Source organism: Biomphalaria glabrata, chromosome 3 (assembly GCF_947242115.1).
Source record: "Biomphalaria glabrata chromosome 3, xgBioGlab47.1, whole genome shotgun sequence".
In the NCBI taxonomy this organism is placed as follows: Eukaryota; Metazoa; Mollusca; class Gastropoda; family Planorbidae; genus Biomphalaria; species Biomphalaria glabrata.
This window is the reverse complement of record NC_074713.1, coordinates 13,273,654-13,294,851: the sequence shown is the minus strand read 5'-3', so window position 1 is coordinate 13,294,851 and position 21,198 is coordinate 13,273,654. Positions and strand designations below refer to the sequence as shown.

Here is a 21,198-nt window from a genome sequence, read left to right as displayed (position 1 = left end):
ATAAATAAATACATAACTATATATATAGGCCTATAGTCTATATATATAGCCTATATATATATATTGTTACGTCTCTCCTACTATCCAGGCTCTCTTCAAACTGCACCACACGACACAACGAACTTAATGAACCTCACAACTCAGGGCTCCAAAGCATCAGTCAGTTTAATTTCAATTACATCACAATTGGCAACAACATTAACACCGTCTTTACAAAAACCTAGTCTTGCTCCGCCTGACTTCACACACCTTGCTGGTTCTCGCCTCGTACTGGTCACATTGCGAGGTAACGTGAAGTGCAGTCTTTCTGACACACTCGCTCTTACATAGTGTCTCTACTGGCCTTCTAGAATCGGATGGAACGTTCTTGAACACTCAGAATGATCACAATCGCCGTGACTTGCGTGCGTAATATTTACACACAGGTCGTTGTTGAACTGGCGTGTACTGTCACTGGTCACAGTTGACCGCTCGTCCTGCGCTGGACTGGGGCGATTTGGGTAGGCTTAGAACACACACAGCACTACCCCCGTGTCATCACCAGGTTTATAACAATATATAGGCCTACATGGCATAGTGCAGAATACCCCCCCCCCTTTATTTTTAAATGTAGGCCTACGTCATATAATAAAGATTCCTCAATATTTCAAGTAATTTCTCCATATTTATTATATTTTGAAACTTTTTACATTTCAAATGTAAATACATGCACTTATAGCAACAACAACAAAATAATCTAATAACTGTAACTGTTACATTTTAGGTCTCATGTGACTAGAGTGGCCTATCCTTGATACACAGCTGCGGTCACAGGATGGGCTTCTGTAATAATCATGATAATCCTTATGTAAAGTAGGACCCTGTTTGCTTTTCATCTGGATCTATCCAGTGCCTCATTTTCCCCAAATGTTGGTGTTAATTTTGTAGCGCTTCATGTCGCGTTGTGCATTCATCAGTAGGCCTATGTCTTTATAGAGTGGGCGACCAGCAGCTCTCGTTCTTTCTATTAGATCACCGTACAGAATGTGGGAGTCTACATAGTGGCATTATGTAAAAAAATCCACCTTAAGCATTGGAGGTCGAAGATATTCAGCTTTTTTTTCCTGCTATAAGTTGTAGGTTGACCATATTTCACTAACCTATAGCAAAATGCTTATCACACAGGTCCAGTAGACTAGGGCTTTGGTAACAGTAAGGTACTGTTCCACACCATTTTCTGCAGCCATGGTGCCCATTGTTTTTGCAATCCTGTTGTTGATGTCTTTATTCAGCAGCACATTGATGGAGATGATGGAGCCAAGATAGCCTTAAATGAATTATGCAATATTGATGTTTGCAAAATTGTTGAAATAACTTTTTTTTTATTGGATCCCAAAAAAAAAATAAAAAATCTGAGCATCAATTTTTTTATTGTGCATTCAATTTTGAAGTATTTCTAAAATGGGAAATTACGGAAATAAAATAGATGATATATAGTAGAACAACAAATATTGCATGCTGTAGTGTAAAACAAAGTCAGAACACAAAGTATATATAATAATAAATATTTCAAAATGTCATGGTTTATGACAAATAGATCACATACGTGTAAAAGTATCTCCTAATTTTACTGCCAATTACAAGCTTTTTCAGCAGTAAGATGAGATGTGTTAGCTTTTGAAATCATTGTCTCAGTATTGTACTACTAGTGATATTTATTGTGTAGACCCAATAGATATTTCTTTATGTATTCATGTCTTTAGAGCTAGTCTATAAAACTGTATCAGTCCAAATATCATCTACTTAGCTAAGCATAACAAATAATATGGCACAAAATAACAATCAGATGTTCTTTAAAGATGACATCAACATTGAAACATTACAATGAAGAATGTGAGCATAGGTTAAGTTGGTGCTGAGCAGTTTAAAAACATCTGATAATAGTATGAAGATCACAGCTATATATTCTGAGCCCTGTTGAATTGTGCAGTTTTACATAATCTTTGACATAATGTTTGAGTATAATTATGTTGTCTACTGCTTATATCTCAATTGCTCCTATTTCTGATTTCACAAAGAGGGGTAACTCTGAATAAAAAAAAAATCAAAAAATAAACATTTAAAAAAATATTATATTTAAGATATACTAATAAATACACAACTTTAAAAATAGAACCAATAAGTCTAGTTAAAAAAATATATACTTTCAATACCTTTAGAATAGAAAAAAGCTTCAAAAATACTCTTTTATCCTGGTGGGGGAGAATACACTGGGGCTATGGGCCTGTTCCTTTCAAAAGTATTGGAAAAATAATAATAAAGCAATACACATCTGATTTTCACTAAAAAAGAAAAAATATAACCACGCTCTAGTTTTTGTTCTAAATGAGACTTGATGAGTTCTTCCTATAGGAAAGGAGCTATTGGGATATTTTTGGAATAGAGAAATCAATCTTTAAAAAAATATTATATTGATAAGACTACTTACATACTATTGATTAAAAATGTAATATTAATCAATGAAAACAACAAGTCACATGAATAGATAAGAGTATAAAGAGGTAACCATACAACAATACAATGAGCTTATTGTCCATGTCAATACTTAACCAAGCAAACAATAATACCAAGATGGAGGTTTTCTTTTTTTTTGTTGTTGTTTATAAACTGAGATGTAGGGTCTGTATAGTCATGTGATTAAGATTCCACATATCTTTGCTTGAGTCACATTTAAAAATACACACACATATATATTTGGAAGTGTTAGGGTTAAAAAATCTGGTTGCTTAAATTTTACAGGGGGAAAAAATCTAAACGATTGAAATACATTCATCCGATTGAAATACATTCATCCCACACACAAATATATTTCATGTTAACTAATTGTTAATTCACAACAGAATGTTAAAACAGTATGTTAAAAAAAATAATTTGTTCTGTTGGTCCTTGTGTAATTTTCATGTCAGAAAGATTGAAATTATTTTTGAATAATACTTTTCCAAAGGTATTTATACAAAATTTTTACAAATTGCAAAATAAATTGTAAGGTTACCACACTCTGGAAGATAACAAAATACAAGGTACCAAAACTAAAAAATATCATTCAAGGCCATATAAAATGATAATATAATAGTTTAACAAATAAATAATTAAGCACCGACATGAGGTTATATTATTACAGGGTTCAAGAAACATTTATATTTTAATAATAAAACTTTGTTTCATTCTAACTTTTTAATACTGCAATATAAATTATAATTTGTCAGCAAGAGTTAGTGCTAATGTAGACTTGGTCAGGAAATTACTCTTAAGAGCGACTGTGACTTAAAAAACAAAAGGCTTGAGCAAGTGTTTTTAATTTACCTGTATATTGAGGAGATAATTGTAGATTTCCAGAAGTTCCATTTACCAAAACAATGTTTTTATATCTTCTTTTAAGTTATTTAAAAGTCAAAATAAAGTTTCAGAACTTGTCCCAGGAGAACCCATAGGAACCCAGTCTTTGGCAAAACTTTCTTTTTTTCAATTTCATTTTTCTAAAATGTATACAAAATTGGACATTTTATGTAAAAAAAGGACACGTATAAGTAAAATTTGTTCACATAGTCAGCAGTCTCACAATCAAATGACTAAACATATGATTTAAAAAATTAAAATGTTTACACAGTATTCTTTTAAAAAAAGGTATCACTGGCAAAAATGTATTTAATAACTTGTACATTTATCAAATAAAACAAACTGTAAATAGAGATATAGCAACAACAGCTCTATATTAAAATACATGAACTATTAGATAGAGACAGGGAGAAAGAATTACATAGAAATGTAATAATAATATTAGAATTTTATTTAATTACAAAAATACATATCAACTAAAGATGCAAATTAGTTAGTGGCAGACAAGAAAATGTAAGTTTTGTTAGTTCCCTGTTTCTAAGCCTATAGTCAACTAAAGGTGTTCAGGCTTCTGATCCTTTTAATCTTCTTCTTCTACCTTGGCCTGTGGAGGGAGGGCAGCTGGGGTATGTCCCCAATTGTAGTAGGTGTACACAGGTGCATACTGCAAGTTTCCCATCACATGCTCATTGTCCCCTTCTTCTCTAATGTCAAACTTGCCTGTGATGGCCTCACTGTAGCTGGGTGGAGCTGAAATATAAAGACTTTCAAATGCCAGAGCTAGTATCTAAATGTGCATATTTTTGAAGGTCCATTTAATAATCTTTAGATTTATTGAAGTTTTTTTTTTAGTGTTTAAATAGGTGTGAAGCAAGGACAAGACAATGATTTGAGAGACAAGACAATGATTTAAGAGACAAGACAATGGTTTGAGAGACAAGACAATGGTTTGAGAGACAAGACAATGATTTGAGAGACAAGACAATGGTTTGAGAGACAAGACAATGGTTTGAGAGACAAGACAATGGTTTGAGAGACAAGACAATGGTTTGAGAGACAAGACAATAGTTTGAGAGACAAGACAATGATTTGAGAGACAAGACAGTGATTTGAGATACAAGACAATGGTTTGAGAGACAAGACAATAGTTTGAGAGACAAGACAATGGTTTGAGATACAAGACAATGATTTGAGATACAAGACAATGATTTGAGAGACAAGACAATGGTTTGAGAGACAAGACAATGGTTTGAGAGACAAGACAATGATTTGAGAGACAAGACAATGATTTGAGAGACAAGACAATGATTTGAGATACAAGACAATGGTTTGAGAGACAAGACAATGGTTTGAGATACAAGACAATGATTTGAGAAAAAAAGACAATGGTTTGAGAGACAAGACAGTGATTTGAGATACAAGACAATGGTTTGAGAGACAAGACAATAGTTTGAGAGACAAGACAATGGTTTGAGATACAAGACAATGATTTGAGATACAAGACAATGATTTGAGAGACAAGACAATGGTTTGAGAGACAAGACAATGATTTGAGAGACAAGACAATGATTTGAGAGACAAGACAATGATTTGAGAGACAAGACAATGATTTGAGATACAAGACAATGGTTTGAGAGACAAGACAATGGTTTGAGATACAAGACAATGATTTGAGAAAAAAAGACAATGGTTTGAGAGACAAGACAGTGATTTGAGATACAAGACAATGGTTTGAGAGACAAGACAATAGTTTGAGAGACAAGACAATGGTTTGAGATACAAGACAATGATTTGAGATACAAGACAATGATTTGAGAGACAAGACAATGGTTTGAGAGACAAGACAATGATTTGAGAGACAAGACAATGATTTGAGATACAAGACAATGGTTTGAGAGACAAGACAATGGTTTGAGAGACAAGACAATGATTTGAGAGACAAGACAATGGTTTGAGAGACAAGACAATGATTTGAGATACAAGACAATGGTTTGAGAGACAAGACAATAGTTTGAGAGACAAGACAATGGTTTGAGAGACAAGACAATGATTTGAGAGACAAGACAATGATTTGAGAGACAAGACGATTTGAGAGACAAGACAATGATTTGAGATACAAGACAATGGTTTCAGAGACAAGACAATGGTTTGAGAGACAAGACAATGATTCGAGAGACAAGACAATGGTTTGAGACATTTGAAGATATCATATCACTCTTTTTATTTCTTTTTCCCTTAAATCAAAATTTTAAAAAATATTTCAACAAACAAAATGCTGTAGTACTCACGAAGATTTGGCAAGCCAGTTGGAGGTGGTAGGGGATATAGTTCTTCCTGGGGTGGTGCAGAGGGTACGGTCTCCCAGGCATACATTCGGCTCATTATGTTAGGGGGTGGTGCCATGGGAGGGAATTGTTGAACAATAGAAGCCAGTGGTATTGTTCCAATGATAATCTCAAAAGGTATCTCCAGATCTAGTGCTGGTCCTGCTGGGTCAACATTCAGCTGTGTTACAAAGAAAAAAAAAAGATGTGTTTTGATTTGGAAACAAGAAAGTTTCTTTCATATCTTGTTCTAGGTTGTTTGGATGATATCAACTCAATGTTGTTTGGATGACATTAACAAACCTTAGTTTTTGTATTTATAAATAACTTTGTCATTATTAAATAAATATACTGTTCTGTAGGCTTATTAAAAGTAGTAGCTAAAACTGTTCCAGCACTAAGCTAAAGGTATGTGAAAAAAAATTAAACCAATCCCATCTACATGAAGATACATTTAAAAAAAAAAAAAGAAAACCTTCAGTACTGAATAAAAGTTATGTAGATGAAATGAAACAACAGAAACGTTTCCTTACACTTTCGCTCAGAGTGTTACAAGATCATCTGCCGTCATCGAGAAGTACATAGAAGTCTAATTCATAAAGTGCTGGTTGTGAGTGTGTAAGTGTTTCATGAGTGAATGTTGCTCGTATTTGCATCTATATTGCTATTGTTACAGTAGTTATGATGAGGCGATCAATTGTAGTCAAACTGAATTTCCATTTGATTGGACTAATAGAAATTATCTTATTTTATCCATCACACAATAGCAAAGGACTTAGGAGGTAAACATTTTTTTTCCCAAACAAAACTTTTGACTATAGGCATGTTTACAAAAATAAAATATTTTCATTGTAAAAAATATTTTTTTTACCTGCAGATAGTAATGTACTTCAATAATATTACATCCATTTAGAAATGATGGAGGCAGAGGTGGTATGATCAGCTTCTCCCCACTCCAGACATCTTCAGAATGAGGATTTATACTTGGGCGGGCAACCACTGCTACATCTCTATGGATCATTTTAATCTTTGTTGTCGCTCGAAAAATAGTAACCTTAATAATGAAATACAAACCTTAGTAGGCTAAGACTTAGTTAAAATATGTTGTTATTTATTTATTGTTTAAATATATTGACAAATTGACTCAACAAATAGGATTAAAGGTAGTTGAGGATGTTTAACTAGAGAAGAATCTACACATATTGCTACAATGTATCCAGTCTGCTGCCACTTAACAATAACATTGTAATACTAGGAATGTCTTCCAATACTCAGGAACAACTTTCACAGCACCACCCACTTCCTTCACTATAACTACTGCCTAATATTTCAATTGCTGGATAGAGCAGAGAAAGTGTCTCCTTTCTAGTGATTGCTCTTGCCTTTTTTACTGCTCGGCATTATGTCATTTTCACAACACTTTATTCCATCTCTGTTCTGAATGATCCACATACCGCATTATGGGCAATATAGCTCTGGTGATCAGCATAGAATTGTAAAAAATAATTAAGCATTGCTGAGTTGAGTGCATGCTCCATGGATTTCTTAGGCAAGTGTAATTCTTAATTCTGACAATTGCATAGGTAAAGATGGTGAATATTATTATAAATAAAAAACTGATACAAAACTGATTTTTATCATCATCATCATCATTATCAAACTCCTTTTGAGTGAGGGTTTGAGAGGTTCAAATCCTTTTTGCAAAAGCCCTAGACAGGAACCCTGCTATTATGCTTTTTTGCATGTATGTCATACAGGTCAAGAACTTGTGATTTCCCAGACCTGTGGAGGCAGTGATAAGCTAGTCTGGGGCAGTCAAAAAGAATATATGGGTTAAGCAAGATATGAGCCAACAGGAAAGTGGCCCATCCTGCAATGTGCTATAATTGCTTTCTCAAGCCTGGGCAGCCTCCAACACCAACATTGACCATAAAATTGAGTCTGGCTGTTCCATCACTAGCTACTCCAGTGAGCCATGATTTGATGTTTGCTTATAGTACCAGTACCATTTTAAATTTTTTTATCATTTATTAGATTTAAGAAGAAAAAAAAAGTGACAATGGTTGGGTGTTACAAAAAGCCTCTTTAACAAAAAAAAAATAAATCTTAATTTTTTTTTTAAACAGAAGCATTAAAATTTTTTATTTTTGTATGTTTATACAACTAACTTGCATTTACCATTCTTAGATTTACATATGACTTGTCCATTTTCCTACTAGAAGCATTGCTGATTTCTGCATTGATTAGAATAGCTTCGCCAGGGACATAGCCAGCTCTATCTAGTCGGAAAGTTGCTTGAATAGGCCCAGACTTACAACACAGGCAGCATAAGTGTTTTTGTTTGGTTTCTTGGAGGCTTCTCTGTGAACAAGACATAGTAAAAACTAGATAAATATAGCGAATGACTCAATGTATTTATGTATCCAAGCAAATATGAGGTGCACAATTATAATAAAGGTGAGACAGCTTGGTGTCAACCTTTTTTTTATAAGAAAAAAAGAAAGAAGATCAAATTAGTCCTAATAAAAGAAAAATATTATAAGTTTGTCAAATCATTGATGTGAACATGTTACAGGTTTATTGATTTATATGACTTTTTGAAACAGAAAGAAAAAGATCTTTTCATCCAAATCTCCATTTATCTTTAAATTTTGAGCTGGGATTAAATAAATTACAGTATTTGAAATGAGTGTGTTTAATATTCATCAATTTTTTTTTCAATTAGTTTTTCTAGAATCAAGTAAAAAAACTGAGCCTTCAATGAATTTTTTTTTTCTATGTGTGACATTTCTTAAAGAAATCACTTATAACTAGCTTTACATTGTCCCAACATTAGTATCACATAAATAAAGACAACCCTGGATTTGACAGACACATAGGTATATGAATGTATGATATCCAATGTCAATAAATCACACATAACCCTTTAAAATGTAATAGTTTATCACAACAGTACACTGAATTTGAAAATGTTGATAATTTTGTAATTTCCTTAGAAGAGAACAGATAATGAAGGTGAAATAGTGAAGTTTAATCATAATTACAGAAGCATCCGGCATCTGATTGAGATCCAGTATGCTGATTACAGTGAATGGACGCTTGGTCTTGTGGTCAAACTTCCAAGGTTTATCAATGTTTGAGCTAACTGTGTATCTGACATGACCATAGTAAGCTTCAAAGGAAGAGGGAAGTCCATGAGGTAACTGAAACTGGAAAGGGTATGTGTAGGTGCCTGCAGGAAGCTCTTTAGTATCACTGCCTTGATTGGGCCCTATGAAGCCAGAAATATCAATATATGAAAACAGTCAAAAAAGGGTTTATTGAACTGCATGTATTCAAACAAATCTATTGAACACTTCGACTAGAAGAACTTAGTTAACATGAATTAGTGTGTTGCAAATAAACCTTGAGTATACATAAATTAAAGTAGCTTTTTTCCAATAGTTAAGCCCTTATGTCCAGTATTCTTTTTTAATCTAGATATATCACTAAGAAGACCCTATTTCTCTGACAATCAAATATCATCTGAGTTCTTTTGTCTAGATTGAAAGTATTGCTAAATAATCTTCCAACATGGGTGATCAACCAGAATCAGCAAATGTAGGCCTACATTATCCTCTCAGTTATTGCTCTTGATTTACATGTTTTGGACATTCCTTCAGAATTGAAGATTATGATGTCTCAACCACACAACCAGGCAGCCAGGTGCCAGTGATTTTGTACATGTTGATTTAAATGTTTTAAACTGTAATCTGAATACTGACATCTTAAACTAGTTTTTCGTGTTACCATTTTTTACATTTTAATAAATTAACATTACTTAAAATTTAGTCACATATCGAGGCGTCTTTTAAAGAATGGTCACAAAATGATCAAAGTCTGAATAGTGTGATAAATAATTAAGAGTGACTGTAATTATTAATTAATACAAAGCTAAATCTCTCATCCTATGTCACAAACCATCTTTATGTAGTATCAAGGTAGGGCTAAATATATAGAGTCTTGCTTTACTATATGTATTGAGAGGTTGACCATGGCTATCCCGAAAGGTGGAGGGGGGGGGGTGTTCCTGGTCAACAGGTGCATACACATAAATGAAAGTAGAGCTATAAGAGGTGTGTAAATTGGGTGAAGTGATTTTTAGTTACTTTTAGTTGGATAGAAGAGTTGGGGGAGTTAGATGGTGTGACATGATTATTTTTATTTACAGATAAGATCAGCTTTTTGTGTTACAACAGAAGAGTTTTTTTCCCATCTAAGGTAGGGAGTTGTGCGGTGTAGGACAATTATATTGACATGCTTGAATTTAATGTACCTGTACTTATGTTCAGTAGTTTAATAGTTCTAGACACCCTACCATTTGACCAAAAATCACAAGCTTGATTTTTTTTTTTTTTTTAGAATAACCTCTATTTTTTCTGAGACCTCTGACTGTCTTGGAAACAACTATCAGGTCATATAATAAAAAAACATCTTGAAATAATATTTTTCTTTACATTTGTCAATATTAAGTTACCAGAGATTAGTGGCTTGGTAGCTTTTGTAGCTTGGTGAGCCAATTTGTTTTTTTTAATTCTTGGCAGGCCACATGAAAATTTGGTACAAAATGTAAAACAATAACAAACATTATTCTATCTACTGGTAATCATTCTATAGTAAGTTTACTCCGGACAAGATCAAGATCACAGAATTTATGAAACCCTCAATCACCAGCTTCACAACATCCATATAATATAATATCAATAATGTCATATAAGAATGCCAAGTCCAACAGACAAAGAGGATGTGAGTAAAAAGAATCTAGAAATCTTCCTAAACTAAACCAGCACACTTCATTGTGGTTGGGAATATTACTATCACTGAAATAAATCCTTTATAGGAAATGCAGAATTGACATTGGGTTAAACTGTTTGTGTTCTCTCAGAACTTCACTCTATTAGTAACCTTCCAACTACTTTACAACAGAGTGCTTGCTGATCCTTGATACAGTAAAATACCTTAGGAGGTACAATGGATACCAATGATAAGCCTATAGCGTTGGTCACACATATTTCTTGCACCATCCGTAGTCTTTGTTAAACCTAGGTTGCTGACTGTTCAAAAAATATCTTTAATAATAATAATCTTTATTGTCCGTAAGGAAATTTGTCTTACAATTTGTGAATTACACCAAACAAAACATTGTAACTATAAAAAGAAAATGTACATTCACACCAGACTCACTCATAATTTACATGTGTAAAGTTTATATCAGATTATTTCTATTTAATGATTTGATTGCCAGGGGAACAAAAGAGTGTTTGTGTCTGTTTGTCTTTGCTATCGGTGTCTTGTATCTCTTTTGTGATGGTAAAATCACAAAATCCTGACCCAACGGGTGCTTTTTTATTTATAGAATCTTTTTAGCTTTTTATGGATGTTTGTCTCAAAATGCTGCCAAAATGGGATTTGTTTTTTGCCAATGAATTTACCGGCAGCATTTAGGATTCTATGGAGTTTATTTTTAATGCTCAGATTGCCATACCAAGCAGGGATATTAAAACTTAAAATATTGCTGATGTGAGTGTGATAAAACATAGCCAAGATCTTTTCTTGCAGGCATACTGACAATTTCAGCTACATGTTCATGTGTTTCAAAACTATTATCTATGCCTTATTGCTCAACATGAAAGTGAAAATATTGTTGTAAATGTATTGGCGGAGCAATAGAGCTAATTGTGTGCACATCAAAAGCCTTCAGGAGAAACAGAGAGTGTGTAAGGCAGTTCAGTTTAGGACACATAGTAAGCCCAGTACAATGTGAGTCCTTGAGTAAAACAGTAAGAGCCCAGGAGTAGACAGAAATACAGTAGCATGGCAGTATAGTGATGTACAGTAAAGCATTAGTAGTCAGTATATTGTGTTGCTAATTATATTAGCTGTTATTTATTTATTATTAAACTACCACATTATTTTCAAACTCTAGCTGTCAAGTTCTTGAGTTAGATGTGCTGTGTTGAGCAGTGTTTACAGAAGGCCTGTAAGAGAGAATCTTAACAATATGATAAAAACTTTTATTTTGATTCTCAATAATTCATGTTGATTTACTTACATATTCCAAAGAGAAGAAATTCTTGTTCAAAATACTTCTCATGTGCAGAATAATGTCTAGTAGTTGTGCGTCTATTTTCACCAGTACCAGTGGTATGTCTCTCAGACCAATGTACATAAGCTTTACCTTCAAACTTTAGTCTTATACCTGCAACAGAGATTGTTCATGCAAACTTTGTAATGTAGTTTGATAGCATTGAAATGAAAATGAGTTACTTAAACCCCCCATCCCCACCCACCACCACCACCTTTTCAAAGTTTTGCTGTCATTTTATTGTATAGAGTAAATACATTTGTTTTCCCTAGAATGAAATGACCATTGACAAGTCTGAATGACAGTCCAGCGCACATACCGCATGATCAGGCAGCCACCCGTAATAGATGATGTCAGCTAACACTAAAAAATAATGGAAACGATGCAATGCACATAAAGTAAGTAGACTTTTATCAAATAAATGTTTTCAATTAAAGTTATTTTTAAACTTGTCATAGTTTTTATTTTCTGTTTTTAAAAACCTACACTTCTTAGACTTTAAAAAAAATGTGTAAGTCATGGTATTTTACTGTAACCAACAATATCAGTTCTAAACACAAACACATCTTAGTCTAACAAAGAACAATTATGCAACATGCAAAGTCTATAATAAATATTAGGCATGTTTAATTTTTCACTTGCTTTTTGGTTACAAGAATATAAACACACCCTCTATGCATAGGGCTAACGAATACAAGATGTCTCAACAAACAGCATCACCAATCTGTGCCTTAGTCATGTGAACTACAATCAACATAAATGTCTATGCTGCTAAATAAAAGTGCAACTGTTAGGTTCCAAACTAGTCTTGATGACTAAATTTCAACATGACTTTTTACTAACTTTTAAAAGGTCATAAAACTTTCCAACATAAAATCAAATTTTAATAAAGAAAAAAGTAAGCAGAAGATAAAGTAATTTTTTGTCGCTAGTAACTACAATAAAAGAACATTCCTTAAACCTCTGAACTATCTTAGAAAAAAAGTGTATATTAAATTACAATATCAATTTATTCTAAAATTAAACAAAAACAAATTTAAAGGATAGGTGTTAAGTATAATGAATATAAATGTATGAAAGAGAAAAAAACTTTGATGCATTACTAATTAACACTCATATGTCCTAAAAGTATAATTTGGAAGAAAAATTATTTGTGCAAGCCACTAAGACCAATTAAAAACATCTTATTACATTGTCAGATTGAAGAGAAACTGCTGCTCAGAAAAGATAGCGAGTTCTATTTCTGCACATAATGATGCCAAAGGCTATACAACTTTAATAATATGTATATTAACATTCTTACAACAAAATAATTTTTTAAAAAGTGTAGAGAGGAAATTTTGTTTGTGTGTGTTTGTTTGTTACACAAACTCTACAAATTTCAACCCACCTCTCATTTTCATAGACTCTTTCAAGGTTAAAGTGACATAGCCTTGCACACAGTTACCAGCGTAGTATACTCCACTTCCATTGTTGAAAGTAATGGAATAAAACTGTAGTTTCCCCATTTTAGACCAGGACTGAGACTGTCAATAGAGAAAAGGTTCTCAAGTTTTTATTAGATATATTGAGCAAGCAAAGACAGTTAAAAAATATGTGCAATTAGAAAAAAAAACTGTTAAGATGTCACACTGAACCAAATGTTTGTGTAGGATGGGAAGTGGTGGCTGAAGAGGTAGAACAAGACTTCTAATTCAAAGGTTATAAGTTTATCTCCTAGTAATAAATTCATATTTGAAATTTGAAGATGTCAAACAACTTTATGAAATCGAAGTATTAAGGTGTAGTGATATTACTTCTTGAAGAAGCAATAATTAGTCATTGAAAATGGATGAACTCTGCTTCATTCACAGTTTCCAGTTTTGTTAAGTCACTCAGCCATCAGGTTCAAGTTTCATAGAAAGTGGGAGGAGCATGCTGTTAACATTTCTATTACTATCTTGGTATTATTATGCTTCTGAATGGGTTTGTTTCTGCAGTTAGTGGAATGACAGTAGAAACCCATTGGAACTTCGGGTTCTAGGGAAGCACTGAGAATTCCCTGAGTGGGCCACAAGTGTTATTTTCCTATTTTCTGAGTTTCAAAAAGGTATTTTCTGAGGTGTCTAGAACGTGAAATCCTGCAATTCTTTTAACAAAATAAATTACAGGTCAAGTATCAAATTAGCTATTTAGTGCACTTTATTAATGGAGCCTTTCGACTGGTAGAAAAACAGATATATGTGTGAAATGTTCTATTTATTGGAGAGGTTGAACCTCAAAACCTCACTGGCGGTTGGTTGTTGTGCTGGCCACAAGACACACACACTGACCAAGAGCCACAGAAACAGATGACCTTTACTTTAGATATCTATTGTTCTATAGATAGATTTATAGCTTGGTTTAGCTTTTTTTTATTTTTTAGGCTGTTGCTTTAATTTTAATTCTTCTAGGTTTATTTTATAAGTGAAACCTCAGACACTCTTTTAGGAGGTGCAGTGAACACTCACTAATAGGTAAGTAGACCTAGTTTTTTTATTAATGGGTTTTGAGCATTATAGTTATACCAGCCCACTGGAATCTGTAACTAGCTTGATTTTTTTTCTGAGGCTGTTAATTGAATTCTAGTAGATTTAGATCATTTACTAGATTTATATTATTGGAGCTAAGAGTTGCAATTCCTCAAGGTTGTCATTGCCTGAAGTGATAATGGATATAAGAAACTGGTGACCCTTAGGTAGTTTGTAGCACTCAGTGCTACACCCTGCCAGAGCCTGTGATGCTGCTGACCCCAAACTGTATCAGCACTTGTCATTCCTTTGGACACATCAGCTTCTGACCACTGCTAATGCCCAAGCTGTAGGCATTCATTTGACATCCATGAGTCACTTTGCGACTGAAGTCTTGAAGTTGAAGGAAGTCATTATTAATGGAGCCCTGCACATTAACTAGATTCTACATCTGGATCTAGATCTAGCTACTCTACTATTGAGAAAGCATAACATTTCAGAAATTATTCATGGGTGTCATATATCAGTTTTAGAACCCTTGCAACATTTGGTGACTAGTAGTCACTGAACTATTCCGTGCAGTCAGCATGAGATTTTTCCTGGTCGGGGAATGACCACGAGGTGGACACCTCAGTTAATCTTAGACTCTCAGAGCGAGAGGAGTGCTATGGATATTTTTTGACAGCAGAGTTATGTATAAGTATTGAAGTTATTATAATTGATTTGAACTCAGAACTTATTTCCTTGGATGTAATTTGTGTGATGGCTGAAGTCACCAATATCTTTTGTGATTCATTATATATGTGAATAAAATCCATGTCTGCTACCAGAGTGTTTAATAATAATTCTAAATGTTGTCGTCGGAGAGTTCAGTATGTTAGTGTTCTTACGCACCTGCAAATCTAGTGCATGTGAGAAAGTATTTAGTTAAGAACATTATAGTAGTACCAGAAGAGGTATCTACAACACACAGAGACATTCGCGTCATCACGCCTACAACAAGAACCAGGCAGTGACAATGGGATATCATATTATCCTATATAATATATGAACCCCGACTTTAGGCTTCCTTGGCTAACACTACACCTACGCCCATGTACTGATGCAGGCTTGCAATTGCATGGCCAATACAATACTTGCCAACAATTTTAAGAATTTAATTAGATCAATATTAATTGACAATACAATAATTCAATAATTTAATTTAGATTGAATATCCATTTATTATATACTGAATTATTATAGTTCGACCATCGTGGTTTGGTAATGACCACTTTTGTCATCCAGGGGGATGAACTGACAGCTTTGGACTGGGGTTTTGTGCCTTCTCATGTGGCTGGTGAGACCTATGACTATGACAAGTGTGAATATATTATATATTCATAATATATGAGCTAGGAATGAATAGTGAAGGTAGATCTAGATCTACATATATATATAGTATAATTTACTATAATATATATATATATATTATATATAATCTCTCTAAATATAGATTATATGTCATTATTAATTATTATTACAAATTATAGATCTAGTAACTAGTAATCTAGTACTAGTATTCTAGTAAAAATTTTTTTAAAAAAGTTAGTCTAAAGTCTAAGTCTAAGGCTTAACTTTAGTCAGTATCAAAAGTTGACATAAGTATCATTAGTCAAAGTCGACTCAAACTTACTCAAAGTCTAGCTAGTCTAAGTCTAAGTCGACTAAGACGACTAAGACTAAGTCTTTCTATTAAATTATAAGTTTTATCTAAGACTAAGTCAGACTAAGACGACTAAGTCAGTCTAAGACGTCTTCTAAGAGTAAGAGTAAGTAGTACTAGTAAGTGTTTAATTTAATGATGTAGATCAGGGGTGGGCAAATTACGGCCCACGGGCCACATACGGCCCACCGAGGTGTTTTATGTGGCCCGCCGACACCTACAGAAATTAGATGTGCCCACAGTATATAGGTATAAAATGGCAAATATTTAAAAAAATATCTATATAAATTATTGAAACTGTCTCATTATAAAAAGGTTTAAGTTAACGAGGATTATGTTTTTTGGCTTTACGTCAAGACACAATGTCTGAGTGTTAGGTAGGCTAGGAACAAGATGGCAAACGTAACAACTGATGGAGCTCGATCTTTGACTGAGAACCATAAACTTGAAACAGGAAAGTTTGCACAAAACGGCATATAATTTATACACATAAGTGCACATGATACATACTAATGCAACTTACTAGAGCTAGGGGAGTTAATCAGGGTAGTTCTGATTTATGAATAAATAATCCAATGTATCCGCTAGCTTAGCATGGGCAAGGCAAAGGAGAAGAATATAAAATCTCAAGGATGACATTGTTATGTTACTTGAAGGACAATGACTGTGACTTTGTTACCAATACTTCTAATGAAGAGTGGAAGACAAAATTTCATGTTTTTTATAATTACTATTGCAATTGGTTGTTTACATATGAAATGTAAATGCATGTTAAATCTTTTCAAACAAGGCTTTCCCATTTCTACAGGCAAGCAAAAAAAAAAGTTTTTGTCATTTTCCTTTGCTGAAAGGTGAATCTATCTTTAGTGAAAAATGATTAAAAGTACAACACTTATTAAGAGAAGCCGAATCAGCTCCAGAGGACATAACTCAAAACAAAGAGAAGTTCCAGTCATCACTACCACAGGAGTTTTATGGGTGCCAGAAGCTGTATTTCCACACTTTAAAAAACTTTGCTGTTGTTCATACTATTTGGGTACAGGTTCATCAGTTCTTCTTCTTCTTTCTCATTTTACATGTTGAAGGGTTCAGATCAGTAATCCTATATCTGGGATGAACCGCGTAGTGGTTTCCAGATCAGGCAGTTCTCCGAATAGTCTTTGGAGAGTCTTGTTCGGGTCCCCTGATTTAGTATGCACCATTAAAGAACATGGTCAGCATTCTCTGGTGATGCTCCACAAGGGCAGGCTTCGCTCGTCCCGACATTTAACTTCCGGAACATAAATTGTCTCATTCAGTGAGCAAGCATTTTTGTGGAAACTAAACAAGTATAATCACTGGTCAATGTTGACTGACTGTAATTTGACAGCAGTCACACACAGGGGTAGCAACTAGTAAGATAGTTTCACAGTTAAGAAACATTACGCACAAGTGTAAGAAGTAAAATACTGCACATTAAGTACATACATTGCACATTAAGTACATACATTGCACATTAAGTACATACATAAGTGTATATTTGTGGGGATATTGTGATATTAAAAGAAAACAGCAATTTTTAAAAAATCGTAATACAGTGTATATATGAATTAAAAGACATTATACACAGCTAGCTTATCTTTCTAAGATATATATATGCGGCCCGCCATTACCAAACTTTTTTTTAATGCGGCCCTCGATACAAAAATGTTGCCCACCCCTGATGTAGATCTAAATGTAAGCATAATAATATTATTATATAATAATATTAATATTTATTATTATTTAGATTTAGATCTAGATCTATATTAGATCTATATAAGTATATTATAATCAGATGATACTATGGTAGTGATAGATCTATTTATTACAATATACATAATATATTAAATATTATATTAATAATATAAATAATATTATAATTATTATTACCAAATAAATATATATTAATTATAATTAAATTTGATAAACTAGAATCAATAAGATTCTACAGATTTTATAATGTAGACTAGACACTAGTCACTAGAACTAGATCTGGAGTAACTTACATCTATCGAACACCTTCGTTTTAAGGTACTTATCGAACACCCCATTGTATTTTTTCAAATTCTCCTTTATTTCGATGATTATGACGAAACTAGTCCATTCCTATTGTGCATCGTCCATTTCTTTATAGTTAAGTTATATTTAGTATCATTTTCACCCGAGGATAATTTTTTTACTTATATTCAAAGTGCATTGGTTATATTGGTATAAAAATTTCACTTTTTTTGACCTCTTGGGAAGAGTGAAGTGAGTCTCGGGTTAAGGGTATTTTTTAATGCCAATGATGCTTCAGCTCAACAAAACCTTATATAATACACTTCTAATTAGGCTGAGAAATATTTGCAACTATTTTGTTTAAAGTGTCCTTTTCTAACTTAACATGAAAATTGAGGTTTAAAAAGGGGGTGTTCGATAGTAGCTGTTTTAATATAAGCAATCTCAGCTTCGAGCACCATTTTAATGTTAAAAATAAACATCAAAGGGATATAACCCAAAGAAGACAAAATATTTAAATTATATATTTTTTAATTGTTATTTTTTAAAATAATGTAATGCAAAGTACAGAATATAAATTACTCATATGTTACAATTTGTATCAGCTATTTGTGGTTTACCGTAAATGTGCTATATTTTTTTAAGTAAATAGATTTACATCGATATGCACTAATTGTACCCATTTTAAAAGCTTGATTTTATGACACATATATTAATAGCTTGATGCTAATAGCACTACCGGCTGTGCCAAAAGACAAATGGAGTGGAATGTATTCAGTTGTGTTTTTTTTTTTCAGATAAACCAATACTTAGCGCATGTGCTTGATGTGAAGAGATATTAATAAAACGAAAGGGCAAAAGGGGAGGTATAGAATGGTATATATGGTATTTTGAAATAAAAATGTCTTGGGCAGGTAAAAAAAAAAGGGGGGGGGGGGGGGGAGAAAAACATTCAAGACACTGTATCCAGAGATCATCAATAATTGATCGACCATTAGAATGTGACGATCTAGACGTGTGACGCCGGGTCTATAAAATTATATATATATATATTTTTTTAATTATATTTATTATATTAATTATATTATATTATATTATTTTTTTTGCCATAAAATATGATAAAGCTCATAATGCACTATAAAGACACTCCTTTGAAACATCACAAATACACAAAATAATAACAATTTAAATACATTTAACCATTCTCTTATTCTGCCTACACCCCCTTACTCGTTCTTCTTACACAATTCCACTCTCCAACATTCACACTTTTTCTGTGCAAAGTAACAACGTAAATTTCAAGACTCAATCTAAACGCAGCCACCAGACTAACACACAACAACAACAAAAAATGGTCAGTGATAGCGTAACACACAGGTGTAAACCAGGCCATCAACACAGTCCCAAAACATTGTTCAAGTTGTAGTAAGAACAATGTTGAGGGGAAAGGGGGAGGAGCCATCAGTCGAGGACCTATGGTCAAGCCACTAATTAGGTCACAAACACTAGGCATGATAGATACGTAGTATATATATAGATATGTTGTTTGTGTGTGTGTGACAAATACTAAGCATGCTCTAAAATACGTTGTTTTTTTTTGGTCAACCAGGTGGTTTAGGGAGGGCGGATCTATCTACATCTATAGGTAACACAGCTCACAAGCTACCATAGCTTTTCAGCCCCCCCCCTCTCCCACGCCCCGATAGAAAAATATCTAGCACTGACTTTTGGGCTGTTACATACACTGAGCGTGCTAGATCGGCGGCTAGTTACGTAGGGCCGCGTACCGTATACATGTTTTGTTTTTAGGTCAACCAAGTAAACTGTTGTGTCCTGCAATGACTTGGGGAGGGCGGGATTATCTATTGGCTACCAAAGTTTATTAGGCTCTCCCCCAAATAAATAATATCTGGATTTATTAATGGCCTTATATCTCAAAATAGTTAAAGATCTAAATAAGTACTGGTACAGTAATGTGTTGGTAATGCGTTACTGGGCTTAGCACAATCAGTTTCTAAGCATAGCTGATCAGTGATAAATTCCTTCGATGTGGAGCATGTGAAAATGACTAAAATCTGTCTGTCTTGACATGGCGTAAAAAGAAAATGATATAAATAAAAAAAAATATAGTTTATCACTTTTGAAACACCATACTTTTCACAAAATTTTAAGATTATAACACTTTTAAAGCACCATACTTCTCATGTGTTCGATAGTTTCTTAATATGTTCGATAAGATAAGATATCGGTAAAACGATGTTCGATAATTTAAGCTTTTGAAAGCATCAACCTGACCCACTTTAACATCAAATATAAGTTTAACTATGAGTAGTAATAGAATAAAACATGTCTACTTTTTAAGAAAAATGGATGAGGAATTAATAGATACAATCAGTTTTTTTCTAGCTCTAATTTTTACGGAGATACACAAATTCAAACATAAAAAATGTCGGCGACTGAGCTTAACTTGTTCGATAAACGTAAGTTACTGTAACTGTACTGTAGTGACCTGTAGTAGGCTGTAGTCTAGTAAGTAATTATTAATAAATTAATTTAAATAAATAACCTTCTGGATTAGATCTAAATCTAGATCTCTAGTATAAATAGAAATGTAGATATAGACTAGATTGTCACTAGTCTAGATTTAGTCAATTCTAGTCCATAAACTAGATCTACAGAGTATTACAAGTATTAGAGTCTAGACTAGATTGACTAGATCTATAGTTAGTATAGATGTAGACCTAGACCTAGAGAGTTAGGAATAGTTTTATATATATAGATACAATTCCCCAGAAACCCTACAATGATTTCTAAAAAATCCCAAGATAAAACTTGAAATAAAAACTTATTGGCGATTGATCTAATCTATTTTTAGCAGTCCTCGAAAGGGGAAAAACGCTTTGGCTTTGTGTCTGTCGCAATCTGTCCCGTTTAGATCGACAATACTACAAGAAAATATATTGAAAGTCTAATACTATATTTTAGACCTTGCAGAGTTTTAGTTTAGCTGGCACATTTTATCTTTTGAAAATGGACAGCTTTGTTTTTTTTTTTTAATTTAATTATTCAAGAAGATTTTCATAAAACAGCTGTTCCGTTTTCCTAAGCCAATAAAGAATTTACTGTAGGTAACGACTTATCATACACAACAAGCAGAAACCT

At 33.2% G+C, this 21,198-nt stretch overlaps 1 protein-coding gene across 1 annotated transcript; it reads right to left on the bottom strand.

Annotated features, from left to right (window-relative positions):
* Positions 1–1,392: 1,392 nt before the first annotated feature.
* On the bottom strand, positions 1,393–20,774 carry LOC106072690 (arrestin domain-containing protein 3-like). Its single transcript, XM_056023533.1, has 8 exons — positions 20,603–20,774; positions 13,214–13,349; positions 11,791–11,937; positions 8,744–8,970; positions 7,878–8,060; positions 6,571–6,753; positions 5,664–5,880; positions 1,393–4,125 (listed from the first exon to the last, which is right to left on the bottom strand). The coding sequence occupies exons 2-8, from the start codon at positions 13,329–13,331 to the stop codon at positions 3,956–3,958; spliced, it is 1,245 nt and encodes a 414-aa protein (XP_055879508.1). The 5' UTR covers positions 13,332–13,349; positions 20,603–20,774; the 3' UTR covers positions 1,393–3,955.
* Between the last annotated feature and the right edge of the window lie 424 nt (positions 20,775–21,198).